Source organism: Podarcis tiliguerta, assembly GCF_965153285.1.
Source record: "Podarcis tiliguerta genome assembly, chromosome: 12".
NCBI classification, from domain to species: Eukaryota; Metazoa; Chordata; class Lepidosauria; order Squamata; family Lacertidae; genus Podarcis; species Podarcis tiliguerta.
Genome location: NC_139545.1, coordinates 34,994,660 through 35,008,660, shown reverse-complemented (window position 1 = coordinate 35,008,660; position 14,001 = coordinate 34,994,660). Strand labels below are relative to the sequence as shown.

Here is a 14,001-nt window from a genome sequence, read left to right as displayed (position 1 = left end):
TAATTCATTGGGAATCACATCTGAGTAGACATGGTTAGAATTGCAATCTGCAATACTGTGAGCACTTACTTTAGAATACTAAACTCAGTGGGATTTTTTAATATACATGGATAGGCAGAAACTATAAATGCCTATCTCGTTCAGGAGGCAGTAAGTTTACTGAGCAGAACAGTGTTTTCCATTAGATGGAATGAAAATGTTTGTGTTATTTCATTTGCAGGTGGAGTACAAAATTTGCATAATTGCAATGTGTAGGTATGTCAAAAGGCATAAAGCAGAAATAAAGTATTGCCCAGGTGGTCTCAGCAAATTATGAAAGGCAATTTACTCCTGCAGTGGTAATTCACCTTTATTTGGGACTAAGTTGAGTTAACAGGCATATTTCTGAATAAACAGGCTCAAACTGTAAACTTCAAGTGTGAAAATGGCCTAAAGACTCATAATTAATGAAGCACAGCAGCACTATTTTCACATGTCCCTGAAAGTGCTTCAATACATGAGGCTTAAATCACTAAGGCTCAGTCCTATATAGTGGTACCTCGGTTTACAAACAGTCCTGTTTATGAACTATTCAGTTTACGAACTCTGCAGAACAGGAAGTAGTGCTCCAGTTTGCAAACTTTACCTCGGTCTATGAACGGTGGAAGGGCACTGGCGGCGGGAGGCCTCATTAGCGAAAGCGTGCCTCAGTTTAATAATGGATTTGGTTTAAGAACGGACTTCAGGAACGGATTAAGTTCGTAAACCGAGGTACCCCTGTATTCACTTAGCCAGGGTAAGTCCTATTGAGCTCAGTAGAATTTCTGAGTAGACATTTATGGGCTTGCACTGCACAGCAACACCCTAAACTCATTTACTTGACTCAAGGAACTCAGTAGGACTGACTTTTGAGTGAAGATGAATATGATCAGACTTCACCCTTCTTGTATTCTATAAAGCTTTTTGCAGAGAACTTCTCTTCAAAATCTCTCCTCTATAAGATAGAAATGAGCAAAACAACATGCTTGGACTACTAATGGGCCACAAAACTGTGGAACAACAGATGCCCACCTTGGAGTTCAGTCCATTCTTGCAGCTGTTTGCGTTCCCCTTCATAGCTCTGGGAAAGAACCATGACTCCTCACTTGGGGGAAGTTCTGCCTATTCCCTGCTAGGACAGAACCCATATCCTTGGCATGCTGGGTTTTCTAAAACAATGTTTTCAAAAATCTTAATTCTTGAATATTATTTTGCTTACATGCGTGATATAAATTTAGCTTGATGTATAGCAGGTGGCTGAGCTCACTTGCTTTGGTTATCTGGTTTGCATGCACAATTAGTTCTTGTTTTGTGCTTGGGACATATGTTGTTTCCAGATGACCAGTTTATTGAGCATTCACCCTGAGTTGTTTGCACAGAGTTTGCTGGGAAGATATATGAAGCCAGCTATTTGGTGAGTATTCATTATGATCTGTTTGTATATGATGCCTCTTCAAGCAATTGTTATCCAACACTTTCCAGTGCCTTTTCCCATCAAGTTCCTGACTGTAAAATTTCAAATTTATATAGAAATCTGTTTATAGTTTGGATTGTGTTACGTTGATACATGTTGGTCTGCTATCATGTGCTGTTGTATATTGTCTGATTGAATGATAGAACAGGTTGTAAGCACACACACACACACATATACTTTAAATGAAAAGAATGCTTTTGCTGGGCTCTGTCTCTTTATTGTCCAGGTACAAATATATGATGCTGAAGTTGGTTACTAGTTCCCAGTTTCTTATTTGCATAGAAGTTTGAAACACAGCCCAGTCAGAAAAAAAGCTGAAGTTGTTATGTCCCTAAAATAAGCTTTGACTGAGCTATATTTCAAACTGTCATGCAAATATAGAGTAGGGGACTTCAGCATCGTCAAAAATACTGCCTTTCAAGATTGACAATACACTTTTGATATGTATTTTAATATTGTTTTACACTGTCTTAACACATGAGGCATGTAGAAATGTTTTAAATAAATAATAACCAATGTAGGCTTAATATTTAAACCGCAAATTGGGGAAATGGTTTTTTTTAAAGTGGTTTTACTGTCAGGTTGCGAATTTTCAGTACCTTGAAGATTTAACAGCGGTATTGTGACATATTTGTGTGGACCAGATGGCACATTTTCATATGCATGACTTGCTATCCTCAGCCAGTGGATGCACCCATCTGAACATCTTTGTATGCCTATATAGACATGCACACATGTGTGTAATTATGCCTGTAATCCACCAGGCTGTGAATTTTTATTTTATTTTATGGTGGGGGGCGTGAACTGGGCTCCGGTGCTTTTACCCTCCCACCTTCTCATGTATGTTAGCCGGGTAAATTGTTATCTGACGAAACAAGCTTTGGTGTCCAAAAACCTGACGCCGCTATAAATTCTGTTTTGCCTTGCTGTAGGCTCCACACAAGCCTCCGTGTGTTTTGCTCTAATCCACCAACGGGGCTCACACGAGCATTGCGAATAACAGTCTCAGCAACAAAGGAGCGTGACTTTTATATAAGCGCGAGGCGAGGAGGAGAAAGGAGAGCGAATGAATCAACTGCGGCGGGCGAGGGCGCACCTCCGCCTCACGAGCCGCTTCAACCCCCCGGCTACCCTCCGCCCCACACAACGCTCCCCCGCCCTTTCCGAGCCTCCTAACGGACAGCTGCTGCCATTATGGGAGAACCCACGAGCCCCTTGCTTAGAAGACCAATCCCAGTTTCAGGTCCCGCCCCTGCTGGCGTGCCATTGGCTGGCGGAGCCGGCGCTCTGCAGTCCCGGCCTCGGGGTGCTGCTGAGGCGATTTCTGAGGTGCAGCCGCAGCTTCGAAGGCTCCGACGAGCGAGGAGCCGAGCGGAGCGGAGGAGACGCTGCTACCGCTGCTGGGACCCCCGGTCCCTTCTCCCGCCGTGGCCTCATGCCCAGCCGCGCTGCCCCCGTTTGGGTGCCTAGTGGAGGGGTTGCCGGGCTTCTCCTCCTCCTCCTCAGCCGCCGCCTCTTGGGGCGGTAGCTGGGGCAGGGGAAAGGTGCGGCGGTAGAGCAGCCGCTGCCCCCCACCCCACCCCCGCCGTTTCCCGCCCTCCGAACAAAGGCGCCGCCAGAGGCCCCCGCCTCGCTCTCCGCTGCGAGATGGCGTCGTTCAACATCGGGGGACTCAACGCCTCCTCTCGGAGGAGAAGCGTCCATTCCCGCAACGCCACTGTCGAGAGGCGGAATCTCATCACCGTCTGCAGGTGAATTGGCTCCACCACACACACACACGCAGGCACACGGGTTTGTCTCCGTACGTATGGGGCTGCATGTGTCGTCGATAACCCCGCTCACTTGGCGGTCCTGCTCTGCAATGCGTGCCCAGCAGACCCCCGCTGTGTTTCAAGGGGCTTGCACAGTAAATGCCTTCAGGTTTTGCTGCCTTAATCCGGAGTAAGCGCCACCACCCCGCGCTCTTTTTCCGTTCCGCTCTTGCATTTAACAGCAGAGAGGGAACCCCAGCTGCTTCTCCCCCACGCTGGCTCTGAATGGTGGTGGGGTGTGTGAAAGGATGCTCAGGGCGCAGCTAAACTCTGCTTAGGTAGACTTCGGGAACAGAATAGGGAATTCCCTCTACTTTTGCATTCGTCTTCTCTCTCTCTCCTCCCCCTCCTTACACCTTCCTGATGCTGCCCCTTGAGCATCTGTGCAGAACTCTTTCCCATCTTCCTTTCCCATCTGTGAATTCGCTACAGCTAATTGCATGTGCGCTGTTAGATGTGTCAAGTAGGGGATCCTGGACTGGAATGCGATCTGTGTTAGGGCATTTGTATGGTGAGTGAAGGTGTATAGCCTGCCTGATTCTGGCCCCATCAGGTGCTTTTGATGATTCATAGAATTATAGAGTTGGAAGGGACTAGTCATCTAGTCCAACCCCCTGCAATGCAGGAATCTTACGCTCAACATGGGGCTTGAACCCACAATCCTGAGATTAAGAGTCTCATGCTGTACTGACTGTGAATGCCAAGAGAGAAATATTACTATACTAAGCCCTTGAGTTTGTATTTGCCCCATTAGCAATACAGGATGCAATCTCTCTACCTCGCAGCTCAGTTATACTTGAACCAGATCTCAGCTTGACAACAGTCTGTGTTGAATGTCATGGTACTACTCCAAAGCATATGGAAGGAAAGTGGTATTCTATTAATGTGACTAAGGAAATGTGACTAAGGAAAACACGGGGTATGTCTCTGCAGAAGAGAACTGGTGTAACGGTAATGATGACAAGCTCCTATTGCTAAGGGGAGGCAAAACCTTCCCCTTATCACAGATACTGTGTCTGGCTTAGTTCCCATGTGTTTGTGTCCCTGGAGTTCTTCCCCATACAAACGAATGGTTTAGCTTTGCCATTCATTCTATTGGGGGGGAGATTAAAGGCTGCTTTTGTGGCACTGTTATAGTAAAGGCAAAAAATGTCTCACACGGAATGGCATAGATTTCACTGAACCATGGTGTGTCACTGCATCTCACCAGGGAGCAGTCTCACCACCCACCTCCATCTTTAATAATGATGTGCATTTTGCTGGTCCATTGATATCAGCCTCTTCCTAGCATATATGTGCTTTCTCTCTGTAATGCTCCGTTCATAACATTCTGTCCAACTCTAGCAGTCTCAGTTTGACTATGAATATGAAGTGTTACGTCTATCAAAACATTTGTCTGAGTTCCATAGGACACAAGACATAGGTTGAAGTCTAAGATATAGCTGAGGTAAGGCAAACCTACCATTCTCACCAGACATTGGGATCCCTGAGTGTAGGAGCTTAGTATCTCCCATGTCAGTGAACATCTCACATTTGGTTCTATGGATAAAAAAACCCCACTCACTTAAGAACAAGGTTGCAGTGGAAGAAAACCTGTCAAGCCACCAGTGGGGATACCGTGGGAGCTGCTGTGGTCCAGACATGCATATATGTCAACACTTCCATCCCTTCAGGCTGTATTTGTGGGAGAGGCTTTTCTCTCTCTCAATTATCTATGCAGGTTCTGAGTTGCAAGAAGGGAAAACATTCCTTATTTCATTGCTGGTATGGGTTTGTGTTTGGTTGAGGGGAATGAGAGGGTGGCTAGGTGTGAAAAAGCCAGATTGGCTCTGTTGCCTTTTCCAGAACAATGGTCTCAGTGCTGGTCTGATGGTATGGTCAAGGTAAATGCAGGCATGTAATGGAACTGAAGAAAATAAGGGAAGTGATCAGTCCCCTCTTTGCTCTTCATTGATGCTCCCTTCCCAAATTAATGACAGACAGAATAGTATTCCTTTTTAAACTTTATTTATTAAATCAATAATATATACTTCAATTACATACACAAATAAAGAAAAAGCAATGCATTTGAATGAAAATTAATCATGGATAATACAAATTTGGGTCATTTCATTCACAATCCTGGGGGGTATATTATTACTGAGAGACAGTAATATTTTTTTTAAAAGATTTGTTTTATTGTCTTCCAGGTCTTATGATATTCACACTTAAAGCTGAAAAGTTAATAAATATTCCAAATACTAGTGTATTTTACAGGAAGCATTTGAACATTGCTATCATCATCTCTTGTAAATATATATTACAATCAGGAAGACTTGGCTTAAATGTGGTTATAGCCATATTTATGATTATGGGTGTTTTTCTTTACCTTTGTGGAATTTCACATGCTCAGCTTCTTGTATAAACTGGTATGCTGACACTTACACATCCATATTTACATGTTCCAGAGTCATAGATGGTTGGTAAATTAATGTTGAATGTTCAGGCACCGGAAATTCATTTATGTGTAGTGGCATATTCTTGGAACCCTGCACAGGCAAACGTGTATTTCTCTTACAAAAAAAAGAAGAAGAAAAAGGCTGGCACAGATAAAACAAAGGCTCTAAACATTAATGGTGCCATTACTGTATTCTTAGTTGATCTATTCTGTAGAAATTGCCTTTCATTTAGCTCTATACATTAGAAATAGATTTTTCTGTATTATAGCATGTTAATTGATTATTTTCAGGGTTTTATTATCTCAACTTAGAACTATATTTGGGGAGTTTTTTATGTGAACTGGGACACATTGTCATATCAAAATGTGAGTAAAAAAGAATGCTATGGGTGTTGAATTCACATTGTGAGTAACTTTCAGTGAATTTAACACCCACAAACTTGTCATGTCTCACATAATTCAACTGATAGCCCTCTTCAGGTCCTGTTTTTCCTTTTTCATCCTCCAGATTTGTGCCAATTTGTGTCCTGTATTTAGTTTGTGTGAGAATTCATTGCAGTTTTAAAGTATGAAGAGAGACTAATGCTCTCCTCCCCTCTGCTGTAACAGAGAGATAAGATGCATACTTGCTGCCAATATTTGATTTAAAAAAGCCTCAGAGCATATACTCAATTCCTAAGCTCTGTTATTCAACACTTGTTCAGTTCTTCTAGCAAAGCTTTGGAAATATGTACTTGCCTGCTCATTTGTAGCAGTCAGAATGGTCTTCAGGCAACCAAGCAGAACCTCATCCTTACTTCTGCATATGATTGTGCTCTCTCCTGCCAGATGTATCTACAAATACATCTTTCCATTATGCTTTTTGAATTGGAACAATTAAGTACTGTGCTGTGGCTGCTACATCTGCAGTCCAGGTTTGATACAGACAGGCTGAGTGCCAACCTGACAGCACCAGTAGCTGTGATTCTCCAGTTGAGTAAATGCAGCAATGTACTATAGGTGTTTATCATGCAACTAGTGAGATGGGGATGGGTGGGAGGGAGGTACTATTGTGTATCTGCATGAGTGGTGTTTTACTTTACTTTACCCATTTTATTATTTCGAAGTGTTTAATATCTAACAATTTTTTTAATTTTTTTTTTTTTACAAATTGTGTAGTGTGTACCACTCAGTTACTACTATCTGGTGGAAGAGAAATTAGGGCAAGCTCATTGGCCCCTCCCACATCATTGTGTCCCCATTACCAGATTCATCATCTTCCACATACTAGAAGTCTATCAGGCAGCCTTCTGTGCTCATGTAGGCTTCCCATCTGAAGGAGTTTAGAATGCTCTTCTGGGGAACTAACTCAACACTTTGGTTAAATACTTGGGATAATATCCGTTGTAATCTGAACTTCTTAACAGAACAAATATACCACTTTGAAGAGGCACAAATCAACTGCTTGATTAGCTGTGGAGTAAGAGATATTTGCATACTAAGGTGGAATATAGTGAAAAAAACTCAAATATTGTTGAAATCTAAATCTATTTGTTTTGGAAATTACAAACATCAGTGGTGTGCTGTTGTCAAGAAATATGCTTCTCTAAAATACTATGCTGTCCAACCTGCATTATATTTTAACATAAATTAAACTCATGCTTTTTGTATCTTAGGTTTTCTATCAAGACACTGATTGATCGATCCTGTTTTGAAACTATTGATGATTCTTCTCCTGAATTTAACAATTTTGCAGCCATTCTGGAACAGATTTTAAGCCATAGACTCAAAGGTAACTGTTCTGATTTTATGTTAAATGGCACTGGATCATCTGCCTATACGTTGCAAATATAAATGAGGTTTAGGCTGTTTTAATTGTTATGGCTTCATCATAAAGAACAGACATTTTATCATTCAGGCATATATATTTTAATTGTTTATTTCTCTTTCTGATATTTGTTTCAGGTCAAATCACTTGGTTTGGTTATGAAAGTCCTCGTAGCTTCTGGGATTATATTAAAGTAGCTTGTCGCAAGGTTTCACATAACTGCATCTGCAGCATTGAAAATATGGAAAATGTTAGTTCTTCAAGAGCTAAGGTGAGAAGACTATACATTCATTTTTAAACTTTCTAATTTATAGCTGATGTCCCTATGCTATTTGCTGCTGTTAAACATTTTATATTGATAGATGTATGCAGAAGCTTTCTGTGCTGGTTTATTTTGAGGTACATTAATGCTGTGAACAGATCAGGAACCTTATATTTTATTAAAGCTCGTAAGACTTGTTATATAACTTGACTCATTCATGAGTTTTTGATTCTACCTTCTGTGATGAGCCAAGTGTTGTGTGTTTGCGGTTGCATGTGTGTTTTGGAAAGCAATAGATGATGTTACTGCTCTAACCATGGGTCTGTAAACATGATTATTGCTATCATCAAAAGGCTGTTTTAAATACTGCATTTGACCAGATCTCATAACACGAAAACTTTAGTATGAATCTTTTTCTGGTGAGTGTAGGTGTGTATTAATATTTTGAGTTTCATATAACTGCATCTCAAAGGATTCTTAACTTGAAAGTTTCCATATGGTTTCCTGACAAAAACAGAAATAGTACAATAAATTTTATTTTGTATTTCTTAACTTGTTAAAGCAGAAATGTATTGTTCATAACTTTGGGGGGGAGATGTATGTAAAATCTGTTAAACTGGTAGCCCTGTGGATGAAAAGTTAGCCATTCTTGCACATCTGTTACCTATTTCCTACTTGTCAGGAACTTTGTTAACAAGAAGAAGAAGCAGAAGAAAAACTTAGGTAAAAGCGGTGGTCACAACTTTCTTAAGCTTAGGTGGGTTGCAGGAATATGTTTTCTGTGAAGACTGCTGTTGGATAATTATATCTTGCTTCTCAGATTAATGATTATTTCTAGAAAAACAGTACTGAGTCTGAATGATATAGCCCATTCTACCACCTTATTCTATGGTATATGGAAACAGCCTGGTGTTTGTGATATTTTGATTTGCCTAAAAAAGATATTGCCCTAGTATTACCATATACAGTGTGCAGTGATGTACATTTATTTAAGGGTGGATGCATGATGCAGGCTGTGTGGTGTGGTGGCATGTGTGAATATGCAGGAGACAAGTGGTGAGAGTTCAGCTGTCATCTGGTTTGGATGACTTGGAGGAAACCATTACTCCTCTGTGCTTTCATTGTGGGTTGGCACTAACAAATACTTGAAAGAGATTGCTTTTTAAAAAAACCAAACCCCACCCACCAGAATTGCTTACACTTCTGAGTACTTGCTTATTTTTTAATTTTTTTTAAAAAAATGAAATCCACTGGGGTTTTGCTACAATAAGATTTGTTCACTTTAGACTTAATTTGGGGAGAAATGGACTGCAGGTGAATGATCACCAAGTGTGAAGCTTATTGCTATGTGACACTATTGTTTTCCTTCTGTCAGCTTGAATGGTTTTCAGAGATATAAATTGTATTCAGTTGTTCTGTCTAACAATACCTAATTCATGGCTGCTGCTTTTTCAGGGAAGAGCTTGGATTAGAGTAGCGCTTATGGAAAAGCATTTGTCTGAATATATTTCCACAGCTTTGAGAGACTTCAAAACAACCAGGTATTAATCTCCTTTATTCAACAAAAAATTGAAGTATATTTCAAAAGTTCATCTGTGTAATTCTTTTATTACCCCAACATTTGTTCAATTATTGGGACTTATTCATTTTTCACTTTTCAGCTTTTCACTTTTTGTGCTAAAAATGATTATAGAAAGAAGGTCCTAATTAGCCAGATGTTTATCTTCTCTCTCCCCAGCTGGCTCACTTTGACAGGTGGGTGGGACATCATCTGATATTACAATCACATCAGGTCACTGATATGTGGATGGACCCACCCTCCTGTCAGAGTTGACTTACATTGGTGGGGGTGAGGACAGTAACCAGAAAAGCAGCAGCTATCAGGATGAAACTCATCAATTCAGTCATGTTCTCTGCAGGTTTCTGAGCAGGCTTTAACACACACACACCATCAGTTGATGGGGGGGGGCAAAATTTTGCTGCCTTGTGGGGAACTGGTGTGCACAAACAACACGGGATTGAACCCCACCCTCATCCATAAGAGATGTCAGTGGATTGACTGGTGGGCATGGTTTTGGAAAAATGGTGTTGCGGGCCAAATTGGATTCCCTGCTTTATATAGTGATGGAATACCAAAATCTAGTACATGCTGGATAATATGTTTCTTTTTTCAGAGTAACATTTTACTTTATACTGGCCAGTTGATGTGATTAAATAGGGTTTAACACTTGCCTGCCCATTTCACAATAGCCTTGAAAACTGTGGGAAGAGTTGATGTTCCAGTTGCAGTGTTGAGCAAACTAGTTGTGTTAACTTTGTAAATATGAAATTGCTAGCTGACAGTGCTGATTGTTTAGTTTGTCTTTAACTTTGTGTAGCTAGTATGTCACTAAAATGGCAGAGAGTATAACTGAACTGGAAATTAATCTTATAGAAGATTCTATGAAGATGGAGCAATTGTCCTGGGAGAAGAAGCAAACATGCTAGCTGGTATGCTGCTGGGCCTCAATGCTATAGATTTCAGGTATTCCTGTGGATTTAAAACCTCTGTGGTATAAGGTTGTTGAAGTATGAGGAGGGGAAGCTTATGAAATTTGGCATTGGCAATAACGCTAAAAGTTCATAAGCTTATTTTGTCCCATATGTAATTGATTTGTCTTCAATTTTTTGGTGGCATATGTCCTAAAATGTCAGTCTGAAACTTGTATCCTGTTTTAAATCTAGCTTATTGCAGGTACCTTTTCATTGTTTTTAGTTGTAGAGTTGAGCATATAAGTGCAGCTACTTGCTCAGCATGTACGTATCTCACATTCAGGAAGTTAGCTTTGCTGAATGTCATCAGAAGATGGGAGGAGTGTCTTGTTTTTCCAAGGTAAAACTGGAAATCAACACCAAGTGTTACATCAGATGTAACACCGCTGTGCTTTAGTATTATGTTAACCTTCGCAAGCTTCAGACTTACATGCTCCCTTCTCCTGGCACTCTTGCAAGGAGGAGATCAGAAGCATTTGCTTTCTAGTTTTAAACTGACCACAGATCCCAGTTGAGAGAACTGTGATTAAACAATGGTTCATGAACAAGCCAACATTACAAACCATATTTTTGATCCTGGCTTGTTTGAACTACCCACAGTTTCTGCAATTTCAGATAATGTGGGGAGCTGTGGTTAATTTTAAAATGGAAAATCTCCTTGGGGCTGCATCAAAGGAAGAAAGGGGAGGGTGTGTGTGCAAGTTTGAGAGTCATGCAGATTTATTCATGGAGTGCCAAGTCATAATTTAGTGTTATGATCAATCAATCCCTATTCTGTGACTAAGGGTTTTCTGTTTGCCACTCAGCGCTTTATAGTAACCATAGCTATCTGCCATACCATGGCAGAATGAAATAGTTACTACTAATACCTCCTCAGTTTTACCTTTGAGAGTGGTAACATCAAGTACAATACAATAATTGTATTGATTTTTTATATATTTATTGACATGATTATAGACTGCACTTTCATTTAAAATATCACAAGAATTCTTTCTTGATTCAACACAAGCCTAACTTTTCATTACTGAAAATATTTTCCATATCTCCTGTGTACTGGCAATTTTGTGAGAAAATCAAATTATATGCTAAGGTTATTTAGTATTACTATCATTTCATTTTCTTGATTTAATATGATTACTGATTTCTTGCCTTGTATAAGCTTCTGCCTCAAGGGAGAGGGCCTGGATGGCAACTATCCAGCTGTGATAGACTTCACACCTTACCTGAAGTTCACCCAAAGGTACCTTTTTATTCTCGTAATTTCCTCTTGGCTGTAAACTTTAACTTACACCAGGCTAGCTTGACATTTATTTATCACTTCAAACACTTCAAAGTGGTTTTCCACTTGTCCTGTACTTTCTAGTTGTGGGTCCGAGTGGTTTTGCCTTTGCCCCACTGCTTTCCTCTGGAAAACCTCCTTAATGCTAAATTGGAACTAGCAGCAGTCCGCAGAAAACCCAACTGATATTTGTTCTGATTCAGCACTAAACCACAGGTTTTCCCAGGGGAAAGCGGTGGTGCAAACAGAAGTGTTGTGAACTGCCTTCAGATCTTCAGATGAAGAGCAGTATACTAAATAAATAAATGTGTGACTGAGCCCTAATACTGAGTTCCCAGTGTTTTGCACAAGGAAGAACTTGCAACTTCATAATGCGTTTGTAACAGATTTGAACAATTGCATCCAACCCTACTTAGGGGTCTCTTTCTTCAACAATGGCTTGCATTTCTAAAGCAGAGTCTAGATCTTTCAGCTGAATTTTGCAACAAGCTGTTCTTGGTTCTTGGTCCTTCAGTTCTGACAGCATCAGTAGTGATGAAGAAGAGCTAAGAACACTTGGCAGTAGTGGCAGTGAAAGCAGCACACCAGAAAACATTGGTCCTCCTTTCAACATGGATGAGAACAGCTGGTACAACAAATGCAAACGGGTGGAGCAAAAATACCGCCTCACACTGGAGCAGAAGGTAAAACCTTACTTTGACTGAAAGAAGCTGAAGATATTTGGTGCATTACAATTGTAAATAGAAAATGTTAGAAACTTTATTTTAGAGAAATTTGTTCTTACCATTGGAAAATAATTGCTTTATTTTGGTATGACTTTCCAGATACGGAAACCTTCAGACATGGCTGCTTTAAACAAAAAAGGAGCTCACTAGAAGTATTTCACATTTACTTTCCTCTTGCTGTAAAAGCTCACAACTAGCCTAATGGTAGCACATGACGTCAGTATAGATTATATCTCCCAAAATGAGAGTGCTTAGGAAGGACTCGGAAAATAGTAGATTATCTTTCATTTTAAAGAAGAGCAGACAGAAGATCAAAGACTTGACATACCATCTAGAGAATAGAAGCCTCTAGGATGCATCTCTTTACCCCTAGCTTTTGACACTTGAGATGTGTATTTTCAAGACTCACCCTATTCCTGTGACTAATTTGTTTTGCCTGCTCTTAATACTGAATTTTAAATTATTGTAACCCTGGAACCTGCTGGTGAAGGGTGGGTAGTGAATTTAATAAAAATGATGAAGTTGATGTCACTCTGTGCAAATATTGGGTCTGGCGAAGGAACAACACTGTTGTTTTGGCAATTCATCTGTGCTGAAGCCACGGTTTATTCCACATCTCCCCTCTGCACCCATTGAACATAAGCCTCAGCCACTGATAGAAGCAACTGTGCTTAAAAACACTTTAGCTATAACTACTAAATTTAAAAGACACTTTGACTATGTTTTAGTAAAAGTGGCAGGTACTTTTTGAAACTACTAATTCAAATTGTTCCTAAAACAATTACTCCTATCGCCTGAGTTGCAAATCTAAAACACTAAAAGTAATGTGGAATGAAAGTTGCAGAACTTTTTCTTCTTCTTGGATGTTTTTGTGTCATGTAAGAACATAAAACAGAGGAAGAGCTCTGCTGGATCAGGGCTGAGGTGCATCTAGTCCAGCATCCTCACAGTGGCCAACCAGACAAAGCAGGCATATTAACAGAAAACACCATGGAAGCTTTCCCACCCTTCTGGGGTAACTGCAGCTTTCATTGGTCCGGCTGAACTATTATAATATTCTGAGTCCCAGCTCCTTTAGTAAAACTACACATTAAACACACTCCTGGCAACACACTATAACAACTGGAAGGCTGCCACACATCCTGCTATTAATGGCAGATGTATACCTGACATGTTAATAGCAGAACTGTACTGTATACAAAACTACTTATTTGTTAAACAGAATGATTTAAATAGTTTTTTTTATTGATAGTTAATTACCAAAGAATAAGTTTTAACATTTTCTAACTACTTGTTTCAAGAAGTATCAAATGCAAGAGAGCTCACCAAAATACTTGAAAAATAAATTTTAAAATATTAGTTGCTTGGTTTGCAAATTTTGCAGTACAATTAATACTTATGTGTTTCTAGGGTTATCTAGAAGAGCTAGTACGCCTTAGAGAGACCCAACTGTCTGAATCCATCTCTCAGAAGAAGTTATTGCGTCAGAAGGTAGAAGCTATGGATTTGGCTCATAAAATGGAAAAGGAACAACTTGAGTACATCATTGTGGAACTGCAAGACCAGCTGTAAGTTGGATGCAGTGCAGAGAACTTGATGGAGAAGTAATGTTTTTTGAATAATACTGTAGTTTTTTGGTCATTATATGAAAAAATC

General features: G+C 40.2%; 1 protein-coding gene across 2 annotated transcripts in view; it reads left to right on the top strand.

The window, feature by feature from the left end:
• Window positions 1–2,757: 2,757 nt before the first annotated feature.
• RUNDC3B (RUN domain containing 3B) overlaps window positions 2,758–14,001 on the top strand; it is a 30,966-nt gene continuing 19,722 nt past the window's right edge. For both annotated transcript variants that reach the window (XM_083405800.1, XM_083405799.1), the window contains exons 1-8: window positions 2,758–3,243; window positions 7,396–7,511; window positions 7,685–7,818; window positions 9,265–9,350; window positions 10,244–10,333; window positions 11,501–11,581; window positions 12,135–12,303; window positions 13,756–13,913. In XM_083405800.1, the coding sequence (XP_083261926.1) occupies window positions 3,140–3,243; window positions 7,396–7,511; window positions 7,685–7,818; window positions 9,265–9,350; window positions 10,244–10,333; window positions 11,501–11,581; window positions 12,135–12,303; window positions 13,756–13,913 (938 nt within the window). In that variant the 5' untranslated portion in view covers window positions 2,758–3,139. The remainder of the gene's footprint in view (window positions 3,244–7,395; window positions 7,512–7,684; window positions 7,819–9,264; window positions 9,351–10,243; window positions 10,334–11,500; window positions 11,582–12,134; window positions 12,304–13,755; window positions 13,914–14,001) is intronic.